This window comes from Centroberyx gerrardi, chromosome 18, assembly GCF_048128805.1.
Source record: "Centroberyx gerrardi isolate f3 chromosome 18, fCenGer3.hap1.cur.20231027, whole genome shotgun sequence".
Taxonomy (NCBI): domain Eukaryota; kingdom Metazoa; phylum Chordata; class Actinopteri; order Beryciformes; family Berycidae; genus Centroberyx; species Centroberyx gerrardi.
Window position 1 is genome coordinate 9933107 of NC_136014.1, and position 17226 is coordinate 9950332.

General features: G+C 44.9%; 1 protein-coding gene across 1 annotated transcript in view; it reads right to left on the bottom strand.

Annotated features, from left to right (window-relative positions):
• The window catches only part of fndc1 (fibronectin type III domain containing 1), a 35283-nt gene that overhangs the window by 10552 nt on the left and 7505 nt on the right, over positions 1 to 17226 (bottom strand). Inside the window, exons 4-17 of the mRNA XM_078290083.1 lie at positions 16399 to 16467; positions 12196 to 12441; positions 11327 to 11425; positions 10983 to 11097; positions 10550 to 10737; positions 9768 to 9875; positions 9241 to 9432; positions 8619 to 9135; positions 6361 to 7586; positions 6046 to 6161; positions 5533 to 5644; positions 4931 to 5260; positions 3687 to 3761; positions 2508 to 2645 (exon numbers count right to left, since the gene is read on the bottom strand). Of these exons, the coding sequence (XP_078146209.1) occupies positions 2508 to 2645; positions 3687 to 3761; positions 4931 to 5260; positions 5533 to 5644; positions 6046 to 6161; positions 6361 to 7586; positions 8619 to 9135; positions 9241 to 9432; positions 9768 to 9875; positions 10550 to 10737; positions 10983 to 11097; positions 11327 to 11425; positions 12196 to 12441; positions 16399 to 16467 (3531 nt within the window). The remainder of the gene's footprint in view (positions 1 to 2507; positions 2646 to 3686; positions 3762 to 4930; positions 5261 to 5532; positions 5645 to 6045; positions 6162 to 6360; positions 7587 to 8618; positions 9136 to 9240; positions 9433 to 9767; positions 9876 to 10549; positions 10738 to 10982; positions 11098 to 11326; positions 11426 to 12195; positions 12442 to 16398; positions 16468 to 17226) is intronic.

A 17226-nucleotide genomic window follows, 5' to 3' on the forward strand; every position in this document is an offset into this window, starting at 1 on the left:
TGCTTGTTGAAATAGCTTGTGTGTATCCAAATGATAAAAAAATAGACCTGCATGAGCCAGACTTGGGTTAAAAAAACACTGGTAAATAACTTGTTACGGCACATAATTCTTGGTGTGCTAGTTGGGTGGGGTTTTCTGTATCAGGGCAGTTCGGATAGTTGCAGTTGTCAATAAATTAACTTTCAAATAGTTTCTGGTGCTTCAATTGTCCAATGTGGTAAACTCCACCCATCTGGAACTGCGGGCAGATTTACACAACTGCTAAGAATTATTAGTAAATTCTTTTTGACCCATGTCTGCCGCAGGGTTAGATTCATTCAATCCAAACCATCGCTGGGCAGACAAAAGAGACAAAGGCAAGTCTCCGCCAGATAGTTAATGCAGAGCATGTCAGTGGACTGGCGGGCTGCTGAGCAGGATCTGAAATATTAAACTCATAAATGGGAAAGAGGATGTCTCCCCATCGAGCCAACATGGAATCTTCCCTCTTGTGCTGAGGTCAGCACCCTTAACTTTCACTTTATTGCCACTGCTTTTCTGCTGTTGCTCGTTTCATCCCAGGACTTGGGGATGTAATAGGTTTCAGATGGCTCCATGTGTGGTTTCTGATCGCCGAGATAGCCACTGTTTACCAAGATAGATGGTGTCCAGAGTAAGCCATGTAATTGCTCCACTGTTGCTTCTGGTCTAACACTAGCACTGATAAAGAAACGGCTATAAATATTCCCCTTTAACAGGCTTCTCACAAAATGAAATATAAATGACAGTGGCAAGTTGTACTTGTTCAATCAAATAAACGGTACTGGACTCATTATTCAAGGTTTTATCTACGCTCTCACTGGCAACACTCTCAAATGGGAGGTAACACGACATGACAAATCCGGAAAACATCATCAGATAAAGGCAGTGAAGAACTCTGACATTATCAGTAGTAGTTTTTAGGAGGTTGGAGTCGACTAGATGCTGGTTTTATTACTGTCCAGAGAGTCTGTTTATGCAGCCAGATGAGGTGATAGGCTTGCAGAGGCCAAAGTGAACACATAAGAACAGTAAAAGAGGGAGCAGGAGGCCTCAAGTTTTTAAGAGTGCCTCAACACTGCGTCCTCAGTGAACCTTGCTTCTATGATACCATGTAAGGCGAGATGGAAGGCGTTCGAACCATCCATTAAGATTACGCTGACCTTATTTTACACAGGTTAAGTGCTTTGCTCATGGGCCCTTCAGCAGTGTGAATGGGCACCCTAGTTGTAATGGCACTCACACTATGATTTGGGCTACAAAAAAGCCTGATATATATACTATAGGAAAGCTGGACAGGAGTTCACTTCTGTGGTAGAAAAGCTAGATCCACATTATAAAATGTATGCTGCTTGAAGATATAGATGTTGCATAAATGCAGAGTGATATGTATAGTCGGCTGTCTATCATAAGTCTTGCACTACTGTCTTTGTGCCATGTGCGTACTGTGCTACTTTTCAACTTGTTGATATCTTCCATTTATTGTAAAATATTAGATATTTAGACATTTATCGTACTTGGGAAATAAAGTGATTCTTATCCTGAAACAGCACTGGTGGTCAGTCAGTATCATCCATCAGCCGTGCTACAATGATAACACAACTAATCTTTTTGATTGCCATGCCAGACCAACACACAGATAGTCTTCTCTGACCAAGCAGTGGTTTTTCTTGGCCTAGCATTGTTAACGTAAAATATATGAGGCAGTCAAACACTGCGAATATATTTATGAAGTGCAACCGAGTGAGCCAAGATAGAGGCCCAAATTTATTTCTCCTCCATGAAAGAAAACAGAACACACATTTCGCCCTATCATTATTTACAGCGCTGAGGGACACATCAACACACATACACACACACACACACACACACACACACACACACATACACAAACAAAGACACTCACATATACACATAATTCTCGGCATCCAAGTGTGCATGGTCAATCAAGTTTTTAAGTTTTTTAGCTGGAGCCATATGCTATTTTTTATGCTGTCAGGTAAAAATAACATCTCTTATTCTCTCTCTCTCTCTCTCTCTCTCTCTCTCTCTCTCTCTCTCTCTCTCTCTCTCTCTTTATCTGTCTGTTTTTGGCATTTAGACTAACCTCACAGGAGCCTCCAAAAAAAGTGCAACCTCTTGCTACTTGAGAAGCATAGAGGGAGAAGGATGGTTTTTCGTACATTTAGTGAAAGTATGACTTACTGTCCATCCGAGGAGGTGAAGTTCCTCCTAAAAAGAGATCCATCACGCATAATGGGGATGTGATATTGAACTTGAAGTCTGGGGGTTAGAGCTACACCGTAAAGTCAAGGCTGAAGTCTAGGAAAGTGATCCTGAATCAACTTGTGTGGCGGGCAGAAGAGGAGGAGACGGCGGTGTGTTGAGTGACGGCTACTGAACGCAGCACGTTTGTGCAAGCATGAACGAACGTACGTGAGCATACACACGCATAGACAGACAGACACACACACTAATTTGACATGTACCTGTGAAGCGTTTCTTCCCGGTGAGGTCGAACTCGGATGAAGGGCTGTTGTTGAAGGGTCTGGTGTCTGGCTCCGGAGTCGGGCCCTCTGTGGTGGTGGTGGTGGGGGGCGGCAGGGTGGTCTGGACAAAAAACTCATCTAGCAACAACAGATGTGTCAGTCAGTTTTCTTCATTTAAATCCTAAAACTCAATAACATGCTGCCGTATTTCACTAATCCTTTGTAATTGTCACCACAGTCATGTAATGCAAGTGTCAAAGAGATTTAATTGGTTGCGGGCAACTGTGTGATCTCATTGGAAATGACCCTATTTTCCTTGAACACCCAAAGCCAGCTTATTGTGTAATGTTTTGCTACCCATATTTTCCATGTGGGGGGTGTGTGTGTGTGGGGGGGGGGGACGGCTGTTTCGCAATGGATTGCTGCAAGGCAAATAATAATCTCCAAGCCTGACAAATGTGTAGGGATTCAGTGAGTGAAATTCAATTAGTTCCTTCCACTTCCATCACTGTGTTTTTTTCCTGCGCAGCACCAATGGACCTTGGCATTACATCATGGTCCACACACACATACTGTGCACATGCTGCACACAGCTTTGAGCCATGGCAGGGGGAAATGCTAAGAAAATAGTATACCGCTCCATGTGACTTTTCTAGCAAAAACAAAAAAGAAAGGAAAAATCAAATGCTGCTCACAGGCATCAGATTCATTGAGACGTCCAAACACCTGCAGTGAAATTACAAAGGTCGTAGGCTAACATCAACCAAACATCACGGTGCAGTTTTCCATTCGGCATTCTGAAGTCAGAGTCCAGCCATTACATTACAAAACAACACTAAGACCAGCAAATACATCACATTAAATCATAAGCCAGGGCATTCTCTCTGGGTTAGTAATGCAGTTCACAGGCAGTGCGGGTCCAGTTTTTGGGATAAAAGAGATTAAAAACAGTCCGCTATGGGAAACAGTCCAAAACCCCAAGACTGAACCAAACCCGAGCCAAACAAACGCACAAGAAGAGAAACAAAGTGAAGACCACAGGCCAGGCAAAGCATTATAGAGAGGAAGAGCTAGCAAACAGATGAGCAGATAGATAAACATTCAACAAACAATGAACATGCAGTGCAGTCCATCCCAGCCCAGTGGCGGTAGGTCGGTCTGTAGCCATTCAGCCAATACCTTCCTCAACAGCTAAAGCATCAGGCACCACGGCCCCTGTAACCATGTAGTCCATTTCCATTCCTGAGGATTCCTCTGTCAGAGAAGTAGGACAAGCTGTAGCATCAGTTCCACATAACTATGTACACATTTTCAAGCTGGCACACACGCACGTTTAGACACAAACACACGCTCCCACATGTATACACAAACATACACAAACACATGGGCACAAGCCCTCACACACAGTTTTAACACCAAAGTAACATTGGGTTGTATCTCACAAAATGTGTAATGAAGCTAACCCTAAGTCAAAGGCAGAGTCAAAAAGTGTTGTAAACACTCTACTGGCTCTGATTTTCCCTATTTAGACTTTACAAGGAAGGAAACATCTTACCGACTGTCTGAGTTTGCCTGTGTGTGGGTGGGTTTGAGGTTGTAAGTGCCCCTTTTGGACTAATAACATGTATGGAGAATATATAGGGCTGTAGTATGTTAACTCTTACACAATCTTAAGTCATAGTGTCTGTGTGAGTTAGTCGCAGAATAGAAAAATTTAATTTTTTAACATTTTATTTTGATTATATTTTTTGATTTCAGATTCAGTCAATTTTTGGTCAGTTTTTCTATATAATAAGCTATTTTCATTGCATTTTTTTCTGTTTGGCTGCAAATTTTTTATTTTTTATTTTTTTTAAATAATAGAATCTGTTAAATGTCATGTTTCTGGTGTTACTTTCAGGCTACTAAAATAGCATACTATATGTGTGCATGCACATGTGGAAGTGTGCTTCCATGCCTAGTGTATAGTGTAGTAACACTGATGGCAGAGTGCAACTGACAGTCCAAGGAGTGTGTTTAAACCAGCATTATTCTGACCACAGCCCGGCCCCAGATGTGGAGTCTTACATGTGGTTCCTGTGGTCTCACATTGACACACACATCTACACACACTCTAACCAGATCACACAAGAGTTATAGGACTCTGTGGGTACAGACAGGAAACACTTATGGCCTTGGCCGGGATAGATATGACAAACAATACAATTGAGAGATTTAGTGAAGTCATGTTTATTTCTGTTCACTATTCTGGCTCTTAACTTTTTGACTTGGAACTGGAACTGAAAAGCCATATAGGCAGTATTTGGCAGGTAGGGTACTGCAGTACTTTGTACGATTCCTGTAGTGCAAATCACTATTTAAAACCATCTCTTAAAAGAAGTATGTCATGCACTGTAAGTGGGTCTCTCTTTCTCAAAGCTCACCTTCTGGATAACAGTCCAAAATCCCATCTGGATCCAGCACTGGATACCCGTATTCATCTGTTTTGGAGAAGGTTCCAGGTGGACAGGTTGGATATGGCGGAAGAGTGGTAGACTCCTCTATCCATTCGATGGTGGTGGGTTCAGGTGTGGTGGTAGGAGCCGTGGTGGTGGTGGTGGTGGTGGTCCTGAGGTGAGGCAGGTCCAAGCCAACCACGGGTTTCCCCCCCACGGTGAGGACCTTGTCTTTGGGGTTGATCACCGGCCGGCTATCTCGGCCGTGGCCGAACAGAGCCAGGCCTTCCTGGTTTACCAATGGACTACCCATGTGGTCTGGTGGTGAGTAGGGTGGAGTGAGAAGGGGAAATAGAAAATGTATTATTTTGTCTGGGGATATAAGCCAGCAAATATACTATATTGGTAACTTAAATCAAGCTTAACACATGGACACATGGATGGTCCATGTTCTCATCAAGCTTGGTGTAACAATAGCAAAGTGGAATTGTGGATTAGGTCAAAGCACGTTTTTCCAAATAAAACCCCTTATTCTAGTTCAAGCTGTGTTGCTATTGAAATGTAATACAAGAGTGAGTGAAGCATATCACCAAATATGGTGCGTCCATCCTCGCCAAGCACGACTCTCCTGGGTTGGCCCTGGGAGTCCTGGAGAACTTTTCCATCCTCGTTCATCAGAACCCCCTTCTCCAGGTCCACGACCTGTGGAGACAGAAATCCTTGCCAAATCTTTGTATCAACCTTTAGAGCTAAAACTTACACCGTGGTCTCATTATGACTGTGAGATTTAGTGAAGTCATACTCTTTCTATTCACTATCCTGGCTTGTAAATACAGCACCTCAGTGAATAGATAACAGACCTATTGATTTGTAGCATTAAAAAGACATATTGGAAGGATAAAGCAAAAACTGGATGCATTAAGTAATAAATTATTCTACTACAATATTTCATGCTATTCCTCTAACAACATAGAATAATATTCAAATCCTTATCTGTCTAAAAGTGCATGGACATTTTTTTGCACCTGGTATTGCTCAAAGAGAATCATGTTCTGCAAAGTGCAAGATCACAAATATATTCAATCTTTTAAAGATATGCTTACCCATTTGGTTCCATCAGGCCCAGTGATGAACCTTTGACCATTAGACTTGCTGTTGCCATTAGAGGAAGCGGAGTCTTTATCGTGTGTTGCTGTCAGGTTGGGACGGCCATTTTTACCTAAATTATTGCATGATTTAGAAGGATTAATCCAAAGCCGAACTGTTACTCAATACTTTACTGAGCACTGTATTGTAGTGGTTATATCTACACTGAGAACAATAGCACATTATTTATCATTTCATGTTTTCCTCATGCAAACTCCTGCACATTTGGAGAAACACCTGGCATTGTTAATGATTTGACAATTGCACTTTACCATTTCCATAGCCTGGTTTGAGTCCTCCACCATTGGTGGGTTTCCCTCTGAGGCTGGGGTGGCGAGTCCTAGTCCCCTGGCCCCTAAAACTGTCTCTAGATGAAGATGATGACGACGTTGATGTTGATGATAACGATGGTGAAGACGATGACGACGACGATGTAGACTGAGAGGTCCCTCCAATCAATCCCCCTGTCCTAGTCACACTAGTGCCGCTGCCAACCCCACGATCTGAGGTCAACACCGGCAGGGGCAAGTTTGAGGAAGAAGAGGAGGAGGTAGATGATGATGAAGAAGACGATGAAGAGGACCCAGAAGTTGGAGAGCCCAACCTAGTGTTCTGCGCTGGCTGTGCTCTAATGGGGAACCTAACACCTTGCCTGCCTGCCAGCAGAGGAGAGCGTACCCTTCCATTAGTCCCTACAACGGGACGCCGTTGAGATGGAGAGATGGCAGAAGATGAGCCAGTCCTGGTCCGAGATGACGTTTCCCTTGTATCTGCGTTCTCGTTGTCCTCCGTTGTTCTATGAGGGTTGACTGATGTTAAAGTAGGGCGTTTGGGGGCCGCGGTGGGGTCGGGAACTTTTTCATTTCTTTCATCAGTTTCTTTACTCCCCTCATCCAGATAATCCTCATCGTGATCATTATTATTGTCATTAGAGGTTCCTCTAGGGCTGGGCTCACTTGAGTCTCTATTTCCACTTGTGGAATGATGGGAATTGGAGTTTGAAGAAGTAGAAGATGAAGAGGAAGATGAAGAAGAAGAGGAGGAGGTAGTTGGGTGTCTTGATCCGCTAATTTCTGTATTCCTATTGGTCAAAGAGGGCTTAAGAGAACTTGCCCCCACCCCATTCTTCAGTGGGTTACGAGAGGAAGGCGTTTTCAGATCTTCACTGGTCTCCTGTATTGAGGATACTCCTGCAGCACCCGTGGCCCCCGACACCCTAGTGGGTGTCCCTCTCAAAATGGGCCGACCTGCCCCCATGGAGGATGACGTCCTGCTCGAGGGGACCCGAGCTGACCCGTCCTGTCTGGAAGATGAGACCCTTGTCCCTGAACCAAACCTGCCTGGGTAACGAGTAGCAAGCCAAGGGAATCTTTCAGCAAACGAAGGGTTAATTCTGGTAGGAGAAAGAACAGGTTTTTTGTAGCTGCTCTCCGGCCTTCCTCCCTCCTCCCTCCTCTCCTCCTCTGTGGGTTGTGCATTAGATGCGGTGGAGTGGGAGCTAGAGGTTGCCTCCTCAACTTTGGCAACCTCTGCTTCTGTATCTGCTTCTGTATTTCTGTAGTTACTGTTATCATTTCCCTCCCTGTATGTTGTGTCTTGCTCAGTTGGCGTGTGTGAACTATGTGAATTGTGTGTGTTACGTGAAGTTGCAGGGTTGTGAGATCCTCTGTGTGAAGTTGACTGAGAGTCTGATGTGTCTGAGGTGGAGGGGTTCTGTGATCCACTCTGTGAAGTGAATGGATGGTTGGCTGAACTGTGTGTATTTGAGGTTGTGGGGTTGTGTGATCTGGACTGTGAAGTGGACTGTGATGTGTCTGAATTATGTGTATTTGATGTTGCTTGGCTGTGGGACCCACTTCCTGAGCTGGACCTGGATATTGCTGAATTGAAAGTGTTTGATGTTTCATGGTTCTGAGCCCTAGACGGTGAAGTGGACTGTGATGTTCCTGAACTGTGTGTGTTTGATGTTGCTTGGTTCTGAGTTCTGCTTGGTAAATTGGACTGGGAGGAAGTCGCTGAAGCTGATCCTTGTTTGTGACCATTCAACAATCGGGTGGGATTCCCTCTTGACAGAATTGCGGGATTTCTTCGATAACCAACCCTGAATCCAAGCCCAGACCCACTGGTGCGCCCTGCTGCAGCAGAGCCTCTACCTACAGGCGGCACCTCTGTCTGAGGCTGTGAACTGGTCTGCTTTGGGGCAGGAGTGGAGGGTTTGGTATGTGTTATGCTGGGCTGACCGTAGGTGTTTTTGCTCTCTGAGTATGTGGAAGCTGTATGGTCCTTTTTGTTTGCTGCTGACTCTTGAGTACGTGAGGGAGAGGAGGATGAGCTAGTAGAAGATGAGGAGGATGAAGAGGAAGTGGAGGGCAATGAAGATGAGGAGGAAGTGGAAGAAGGGGAGGAGGAAGAGGAAGAGGAGGTGGAGGATGAGGAAGAAGTAGAAGAAGATGAAGAGGAAGAAGAGGAGGATGAGGATGAGGAAGAAGCCTTGGATCCTGGTCTTTGATGGACCCTGATCTTAACTGGCCTTCTGGGGGGTGGTTTGGGAGGGTTAGAGGCAGGTTTAGTTGGGGATGGAGTCACAACTTTGAGGCTGGGGGTCTCAGTAGTCAGGGGCTCATTCTCATCCTCAGATTCAGGGGAAACCACATCGTTGTATGGTTCTTTTGTCTCCTCTACAGCCTCAGTGGTAGTCGTCTGTTCTTCTGGAGCTGGCGTGGTAGGTATTTTCTCCTCTTCCTCCTCTTGCTCCGCCTCTCTATCTGGTGTCCTCCCTCTGGATGAGCTGCCTCTGGTCCCTGTATTCCTGGCCGAGCTCCTCACCGAGGAGAAGATGCTGTGATAGGAGCGTGTCTGGGAGAGTGGGCGTACCCGCCTGTTGGTGGGTGGAGCCTGGGTTATCCGAGGCGGTGTGGTTGGTTCTTCTGTCACCTCTGTTGATTGGAGGTCGGGTTCGTCATGGTAACTATCCTGCTTGGAGGGAGTGTGGCTTGTTCTGCGACTGTTCTGGTTTTTCGAGGACGATGAGGCAGCACTGCTGGCTGGCAAGAGACAAAAATTGTTAGCTTAGCAGAAGTAACTTTAGAATTACACAGTTATACAGACAAAGCACACGTACACACACACACATATACACAGTCAAACGTCCTTACTTCCTGGCAGGGCGACACTGAAGACCTTGCTCTGTGGTCCCTGTCCCCTCCGGTTGGTGGCTCTGATCTTGAAGATGTAGCGGTCTCCAGGTATGAGGCCGTCTACGGTGGCTGAGGTGGCGCTGCCGCGGTACGTCACACTTTTCATTCCAAATGGCTTCATAGCAGGAGCGTACGACAGGATATACTCTATAAGGTGGTAGAGTATAAATTGCTGAAGTGAAGATAGGTGGCGTGATGATTCAGTTGAAAACCTAACAACTCAGATTTTGGGAATTTTCATGTTTTTTTTGGGAAATTTTCACAACCTTTGCAGATATGAAACCCTTTCAAAACCCATGTATAATTTCAAAAATGCATCAATTCATCAATCTAAAAATAATTATCAAAGTCAACATACTGGGGATACAAGGTTTTCACCTGACAGTAATTCAATAATGCCAGATTTATTTAAAAAAGGAGGACCCTAACCCTAAAACACACAGGAGTGCATTGGTTCAACAGCTCAATCTTCCAGGTCTGACCTCTTATCCGCCCATTGGGTTCCTCAGGTGGATCCCAGGTCGCTGTGACAGCAGTTCCCTTCCCTCTCATAGGCTTGACCTCAAAGTTCTCCGGTGGACCAGATGGTGCTAGCAAGTGGAGGAGAGCACAAATGAATGGAAAGACAGCAAGGAAAAGAGTAGCAGCAGGAGAGAGACCAGAGGCCGCAAAAAAAGAGGGAACGGGTGAGGAAAGTGCTACTTAAGCATGTAAAAACAGCGAGGAAGTTCCTGCCAGTACACTTCAACCAAGGAAAATACTGCTGCCATACATTTCCAGGAACCTCCCCTTGAGATCATCTATGGAACTGCAGATGGAGATCTGAGCTCCGAGCCAGACAGTAAATGCTGACATCCAAGTGAACCCCAACTCAGGAGCGGCCATGACATGGTATGAAAGCTACTCATGACAGAGCAGCAGCCAAGACTAGTATCAAATATCAAACGGGAGCAGTAGACATTGAATGTGAAAGTGCAGTATGAGAAAACAGCAAAGAGACAGTGCAGCTATCTGAGTTTAATGATCCAGTTTAATGGGGAAAACTGTAAAATTGCAAATACAGATAGTATCCATACCACTAATGGTTCAAAACACTAAAGGAAGCAGCAATTATGGAACATAGACTGTGTTAAGAGATTAAAACATAATCTATTAAATCAATCCCTGTATGTCATCCAACAGACATTTTAAGCAGGGATAGAGGGTAAAGTCACCTAAACCCAATTTAGCCACTTTTTACATAACAGGCAATGGCAAAGCATACCTGATTCGGGGGTCCTCTGGAAGACGGAGACGGTCCACTTGCCGTGTTTTTCTCCCTGGGTGATTCTGACAGAGAACTCATACATGCCATCGGCAGACAGGGTGTCAATCATCACTCTCCTCTGGGTGCTCTCCTTGTACTCCCAGCGCGCCGACTCACCCTTCTCCCTGTACTTCACTGTATAGTATCTGGGTCAAGGCAGAATGGAGATGTTTTAAGTCCAATGTGTGCTTATGGAGGGTTCAAGCAATGAGACACATCGTTGAATCCGCCCTCTCCAAAGACTAAGCAGAGAACGGAAGACGCATGCTCTCTTTCTCTCTTTCTCTCTCTCTCTCTCTCTCTCACTCTTTCTCTTTTCTTTTATTCTCTCTCTCTTTAACAAACACACACACACACACACACACTCACACACACAGTAACAGAACCGTACCTGGCTCCTCCTGGGGCGACCTTCTCCATCTCGACAGCAGGGTCCACCCAGGAGATGAGGACAGACTGAGGGGACATGACCCTCACACTGATGTCCTTGGCTTCGTACTCTGGCTCTGGTAAACACACGCGCGCACGCACACACACACACACACACACACACAGGCGAAAATGTCTAGCTCGTATTCTCCAAAGTATACCTAAGTAACTCAAAGATTAAAATACCTCATTGGCCAAGATCATTTGAATTTAGTTATTGGTCTCTCTACCCAAAAATGAAGTCAGTTCAGTCAAGTAACACAGATATTAGTAAGCTACAGTGATACATTATAAACGTGCCAGTACCTGGTGCAGTTATTTTGGTGGTGACCGCTCTGTTGGCGGGTGCGCTCCGGCCCAGTGCTCTCTGTGCCTGCAGTGACACCACATGAACGGACTCAGATGCTATGAACAGAAAGGGATACCAGGCACGGCCAGGGTTTACACTATGGACACCCAAAATTAACCCAAAATGTATACATTTATTTATTTATGTATTTACACATTTAGCTCAATTAAAGAAACATAAAACCACAAAACAGCCTCTGGATTCAAAGAATAGAGTGCGCAAAATATTTGGAACACATGAAACCTACTTCAATCCGTGCCTTACCTCTCATCTATATTTCTCCCTCATGAATGTTTCCCCTCATAAATAGGTGAATTCATTAAAGGTGCTGCATGTAGAATTTATTTATTTTTTTCAAATTTTTTACTGAAGAGTATAAACATGTTGGAGGTGATTTTTTTCATAGACCTTTCACTTGTTCCACCATCTTCCATTGCAAGAAATTCTGAAAGCTTTAGCTTCGTTTGCACTGGAAGAACAGTGGCCCTCTTGTTTTGTGGTGTAAAGCAATATCCCTTGTGCTGTAAAGCAGTCCAGCAGATTTACCGCAAAATCTAACCCAGTGGCACACAATGTAAAATGCAGTCAATCTTTTCAGTAATGGCCCAATTTGTAATAATGCTCATGTCTCAAAATGAATATGGTAATGATTTACTGATGTTAAAATGCGGTACATAGCACCTTTAAGGAATCATAGTTTTCACCTGGATTCTTGCTGGTCTGTTTCATGGAAGGAGGTGTTCCTAAGATTTTCTACCTTCATTTCATACATAACATTATCAGTGCAACTAATGTAATTAAGATTGCAAGATGTGGGTCCACTTACTTAGCTTGTGTGTGTTACGATTCCTCTGGTCAGACTGAGGCTTGCGGTGGTGGTGGCGTCTCCTGTCCAGCAGGGGGGTTCCTGCCAAAGCCCTTTCTGGCTGCTTGGGTCCAGAGGAGGACTGAGGAGGCCTCCTGTGGGTCCTGGTAGCAGACACACCCGATGGGTGAGCTGTTCTGCCCACCCTGGTGGCAGCCTGTACAGGAGGCTCCTTTCTGGCTGCTGTGTCCGGAGACGGGGCCGGACCTGTCGGTGGATGAAGATGGAGAGGGAGAGTCAGAGTGCACCGGAGTTCAGCCTGCCTTTATAACCCCATAGCTCATTTGTGATCTGTGCTCTGTGCTCATGTTGCCGGTGTAGCCTTGTTGAAAGTCTAACTGCCATGGAAAATCATTGGAAGTAATTGCCCCACTCTAAAAGACACATCCGTACACTGATAAACACATAATTACATGTCACATTCATCCAACAGTGACTGTAAACATGGCCAGTTGTCACAACAGGGACACGCTGCGGGAGCGCGCCATGCCCCTGTCATCTACTCCAACTTCTCCTGCTTCCTGCTGTAATCCCACCCTGGTGGTGACTCCATCTTGGACACGGACTCAGACACCCAGACGACCCCCCAATCCCCCCCCCCCATCCATCTTCACCCTCTGGCTGCCGCGCCGAGCGATAGCACTGACGACATAATGAAAAACACCTCCGTTCCTCCCACTCTTTCCTCTTCTTTCTCTCTTCTCCTCCCTCTTTCCCTCCCTCATCCCTTTCTCATAATCACTGGCAGATGAAAAGGATCTGCCCGGTTTCCCAGCAGGCTAACTGTATGCACAGCTGGGTGAGTACTGACAAATCAGCTGATGTAAGAAAGTAGATTTGGCTAAACTCAAGGGACTGGTGGGGTCAACACAATACTGTGATGCAATGTTTCCCCTACCACCGAACAGGTGGGGTGGGCCAACCTGGACACCCTTCCTAGAGCGGCTGCCACCCTAAAAAGAATTTCAGTAGTTTTGGTTTCAGTGGAGAGTTTCAGTGTCACTAAATAAATGCTGATGGCCTTTCCACCCCACCAAGAAATATGTGTGGTGGAAAACACTGCTGAGATGGATTGGTTAGAATGGATATTTGAGTGACAGGACCTGGAAGGGAGTGAGGTTAAAGTATAATGAAGCGAGGAGTAGAGGAGGCGACAGGGAATACAGACGCACAGGAGAAAAGTTCCCAAGACAGAGATGGTTTGTGTGAGCAAGACTTGGAGCTCTCCCTCTCCGTCATTCAGTCTCTCTCTCTCTCTCTCTCTCTCCCTGTCTCGCCTCCCCTCTCTTCTGCCAGCACAGCTGAGCGGAGTTTTTCCCACTGGATCTAGAGACTGATAGGTTACAGATTAGCTATTTGCATTGATGACTGTCTGGTGATGCACCAACTCTCTTTCTGACTCCCTTTCTCCAGATCTCCTGTCCCTTCCTCTCAGCTTATCCTGTTTTCACATCTTTTTCTCTACGGTTCCCCGTCTGCCTGTCTTTCATCAAGCCTGCCTGTCTGGTGCACGAATAGATCAAAAACCATCAAATGGAGGGGAAAAGAAGCTTGCACACCAGCCAGTAGGGCACCAAGCATCAAAAGTAGGGCATTCAGAAGCTGAGACAGTAAACAAAAAAAGTGTATTTTAATGTGAAATGGCGCAAGAAATGAAAAGTGAATGTAAAAAATGTAAGCAAATGTCTCAGCCCATCAGACTATCATCAGTGGTTACAAACAGGGCTTCGTCAAATAGACTAGGCATTTTTTTGGTACTCTCTCAGCTTCTTAATGGACTTTTGGGCAGCTTAATGCCCAAACTGCCAGGTGATTTTGATTTATGCTTTTGAGCCAATGCACCTAACGTAATCACTAGTGCCTTAGTCAATACAGGCACAGTATCAAATGTTTTTATTCACATTTTCTGCATTCATAGCTATTTTTTTTAGGTATTTTTGATAAATACTGAGGTAACACTTTTAACCATGATATCTACTTGGTAATGACCCAGTGAGGTGACTCTTGACCAATGTTTTACCACTTCTGTCCGTGTTGACTGTCTGTCCTGCTACTAGCTGCTGACTGAACACAGAAATATCCCCATTTGGTTTTAATCAGCCAGCTTCTCCTTTTCCTTATTTTCTTCTTCCTTTCCTTCTCTCTCTGGAAAACTGTCACAGTGCATAGTTTGGCCCAGGTCATTACGCCGCGGACCACTAAACCATTGACTCCACAATCCTCTCACTGCCAGATCATCGCTGTCTTTCCTGGAAGCCCGATGGTCCGAGGTGCTGCGAGGCCGGCTTCCAGACAGACATACCGCTGCTGCAGAGACCCACCTCAACGCATCAGGCTGAAACACCAGCAACCTTCTGTCTGTCAGAGCTCCCTCCTTAACACTAGCTGAAGGAGAACAGGGATGTAGTGGAGGGTAAACCCAATTAAACTCCCACCTTTACCCACCTTCTTCTCTATGAAATTATTTCCCTACCGTTTAAAGCAAATCCAAACTTTGCTAACATAAATGCATAGTAAACATTGAAGTAAATTGAATCAGACTGATGCACATTTTTTCCATGAAAATAAAATATAAATTAATGCCATTATGAAAATAAAATAGATTTTTGTTTATATTGGTGGTTTTGGCCTCATGGTGACCAACTTGAATTCATTGCTTGCTTACAGTTTTAGATATACAACCATTTCCTGGAGGCAGAAATAGCCTAATCTTATTAAATTATGTTAAACCTCAATGGGCTCAGCCAAAGTTAGCCAAGGTAAAACTGCAGTTTAAGCAGAGACAACATTGCAGGCTTCTGAAGAGCTGTAAACTCTGTAAACTGTAGTGTAGGGGGAAGTTAGCTAACTGGCAAGAATGGCGAAGACTAGTCACAATATTAATAAAAAATACAGATGGCAATGACTTCTTCATTCATTCAAGACCATGGCATTCATGAAAGGTCATCAGGCTAGCTAACTAGCTTACCTATATTCAGCTATAGGCTAGTAGTTAAGGTGAGCTAGTCTAGCTAACCTAGATAACTTAGTGCTGTATTGCATTTTTTCGGTTAGTAGCAAGAGCACTAGACTTCATAACATTAGCTACCTCCTATCTTACCCCTTCCCCTTTTCACTGGGCTTCAGTATGTTACTTAGCCAAAAGAATTGTGGTTCTTTGGCTCCACTGATGTTTAACTCAACCAATATGATTAGTTGTGTCTCCAGAGCAGCTCTGCCTCAGAGAAATGTTTGTTCAACTAAAACTCGGGGCGGCACGGTGGTTCAGTGGCACTGTTGCCTCAAAGCAAGAAGGTCCTGAGTTCAATTGCTGGCTCTCCTTTCTGTGTGGCGTTTGCATGTTGTCCCCGTGTTCGCGTGGTTTTGCTCCCACAGTCCAAAGAAGTCAGGTGAGGTGAGTGTGAGTGTTAGCCCTGTGATGGACTGGCAACCTGTCCAGGGTGTTTCCCTGCCTTTCGCCCAAATGCATGCTGGGACAAGCTCCAGCCGCCCTTGACCCTGAACAGGAATAAGTGGGTTAAAAAAAAAAAGAATGAATGAACTAAAACTCCAGTCTGAAGTTTACCCATGTTCATATGCATTACTTTGCCAGTGGAGTAGAAGACTTATTAGAAAACAGGCAAGGGGGACAAGGTAGGAAAGGATGAATATAACTATAGAATGGCCTTTTTATTCTCACTCTGTAAATACACATGGATCATCTGAGGATCTGAAGGGATTCTACCAGCCTCTATCTGGTAGTTACAAATTCTTACCATTTTACAGTCTGTTGAAAGCAGTGACAGTATGTGAAAGTCAACATGGCTGACCACATGAAAGACAACAAATATACTGTATAAAACAGTTTGTTTGATTTGGTTCATCGATGGGTTTGGGGACAAGTGTGTACCCTGCTGGTGTGTATTTCCCTACTTATAGGTACTACTCCCATACTACTCCCATAGGGACAGGAGGCGCAATGAAAGAGGAAAAGGAATCAAAGAAAGAGAGTGCCGCTCCAAGCCACAGCATGGCAAATAATCATCACATTAGAGGGAGTTCCTTTTATAGCTGCGATGACAGCAGATAATTTCCACCAGATAGTTTTACATGTACGGCTATAAGTTGAGACGTACCACTCCTGTGTGTTGTGCGTAACGATATATTAGCAAAGATGGGGTTTACCTGCTGACGAGTTGTTGACAGGTGCACCGCCCAACACAGCAAAGCCATCCAGGTTAACCCATTCAGGATCTGAGAGAGACACAGGTTTCCTGGTTAAATGACATGGCCAATGTCAGCTAATAAGCAATGAGACCGGCAGCAAATTACATACACATTCAAAAGTAAACTTGCACACAGCTTCACAAAAAATCAATTATACACACACACAACAATTTCGACCTGATGAGGACCTGTTCAGGTTGAAATGTTGTATATCTGTATTTCACATTTTATCACTTATTCCATATTTTATCATGTATTTCATTTTTTTTTATGCAGCAGGAATGGTGTGTGCAGGTCTACTTTTGAATGCCTATGATTTACTTTTGCCCAGTATTAGTTAGAAAGGTGGATGTCCCCTGTCTCTCTCTCTCTCTCTCTTTCTGTCTCCATCTCTCTCCCCCTTGCCCACTATAAGTCATCTCTCCGTCTTTGTTGCTCTAACGGAGGCAGGCCAGACACATTAATGATGTGGAGGGAAGCAGCGTGGCGTTATTTATGACGGCCGATGCTGCTCGCATGCTGCTGAGGGAACAACACAGATCGATCTGCAAGGAATGTTTGGAGAGGCAACACTGAGACACAGCTTGGTTGCCATAGATTTATGGCACGCTGCACCGGAGCCGGATAGACCACAAGACCGCCACAACACACTGGGCGGCGCGCGCAGAGCGCACGTACACACACACACAAAGGCATCTGCGGAGGCATACTTGAACGCGCTGACACTCACACACACACACAATAGAAGACAACGCATGACTGCAAAACTTAGCAAACCCCCTCACC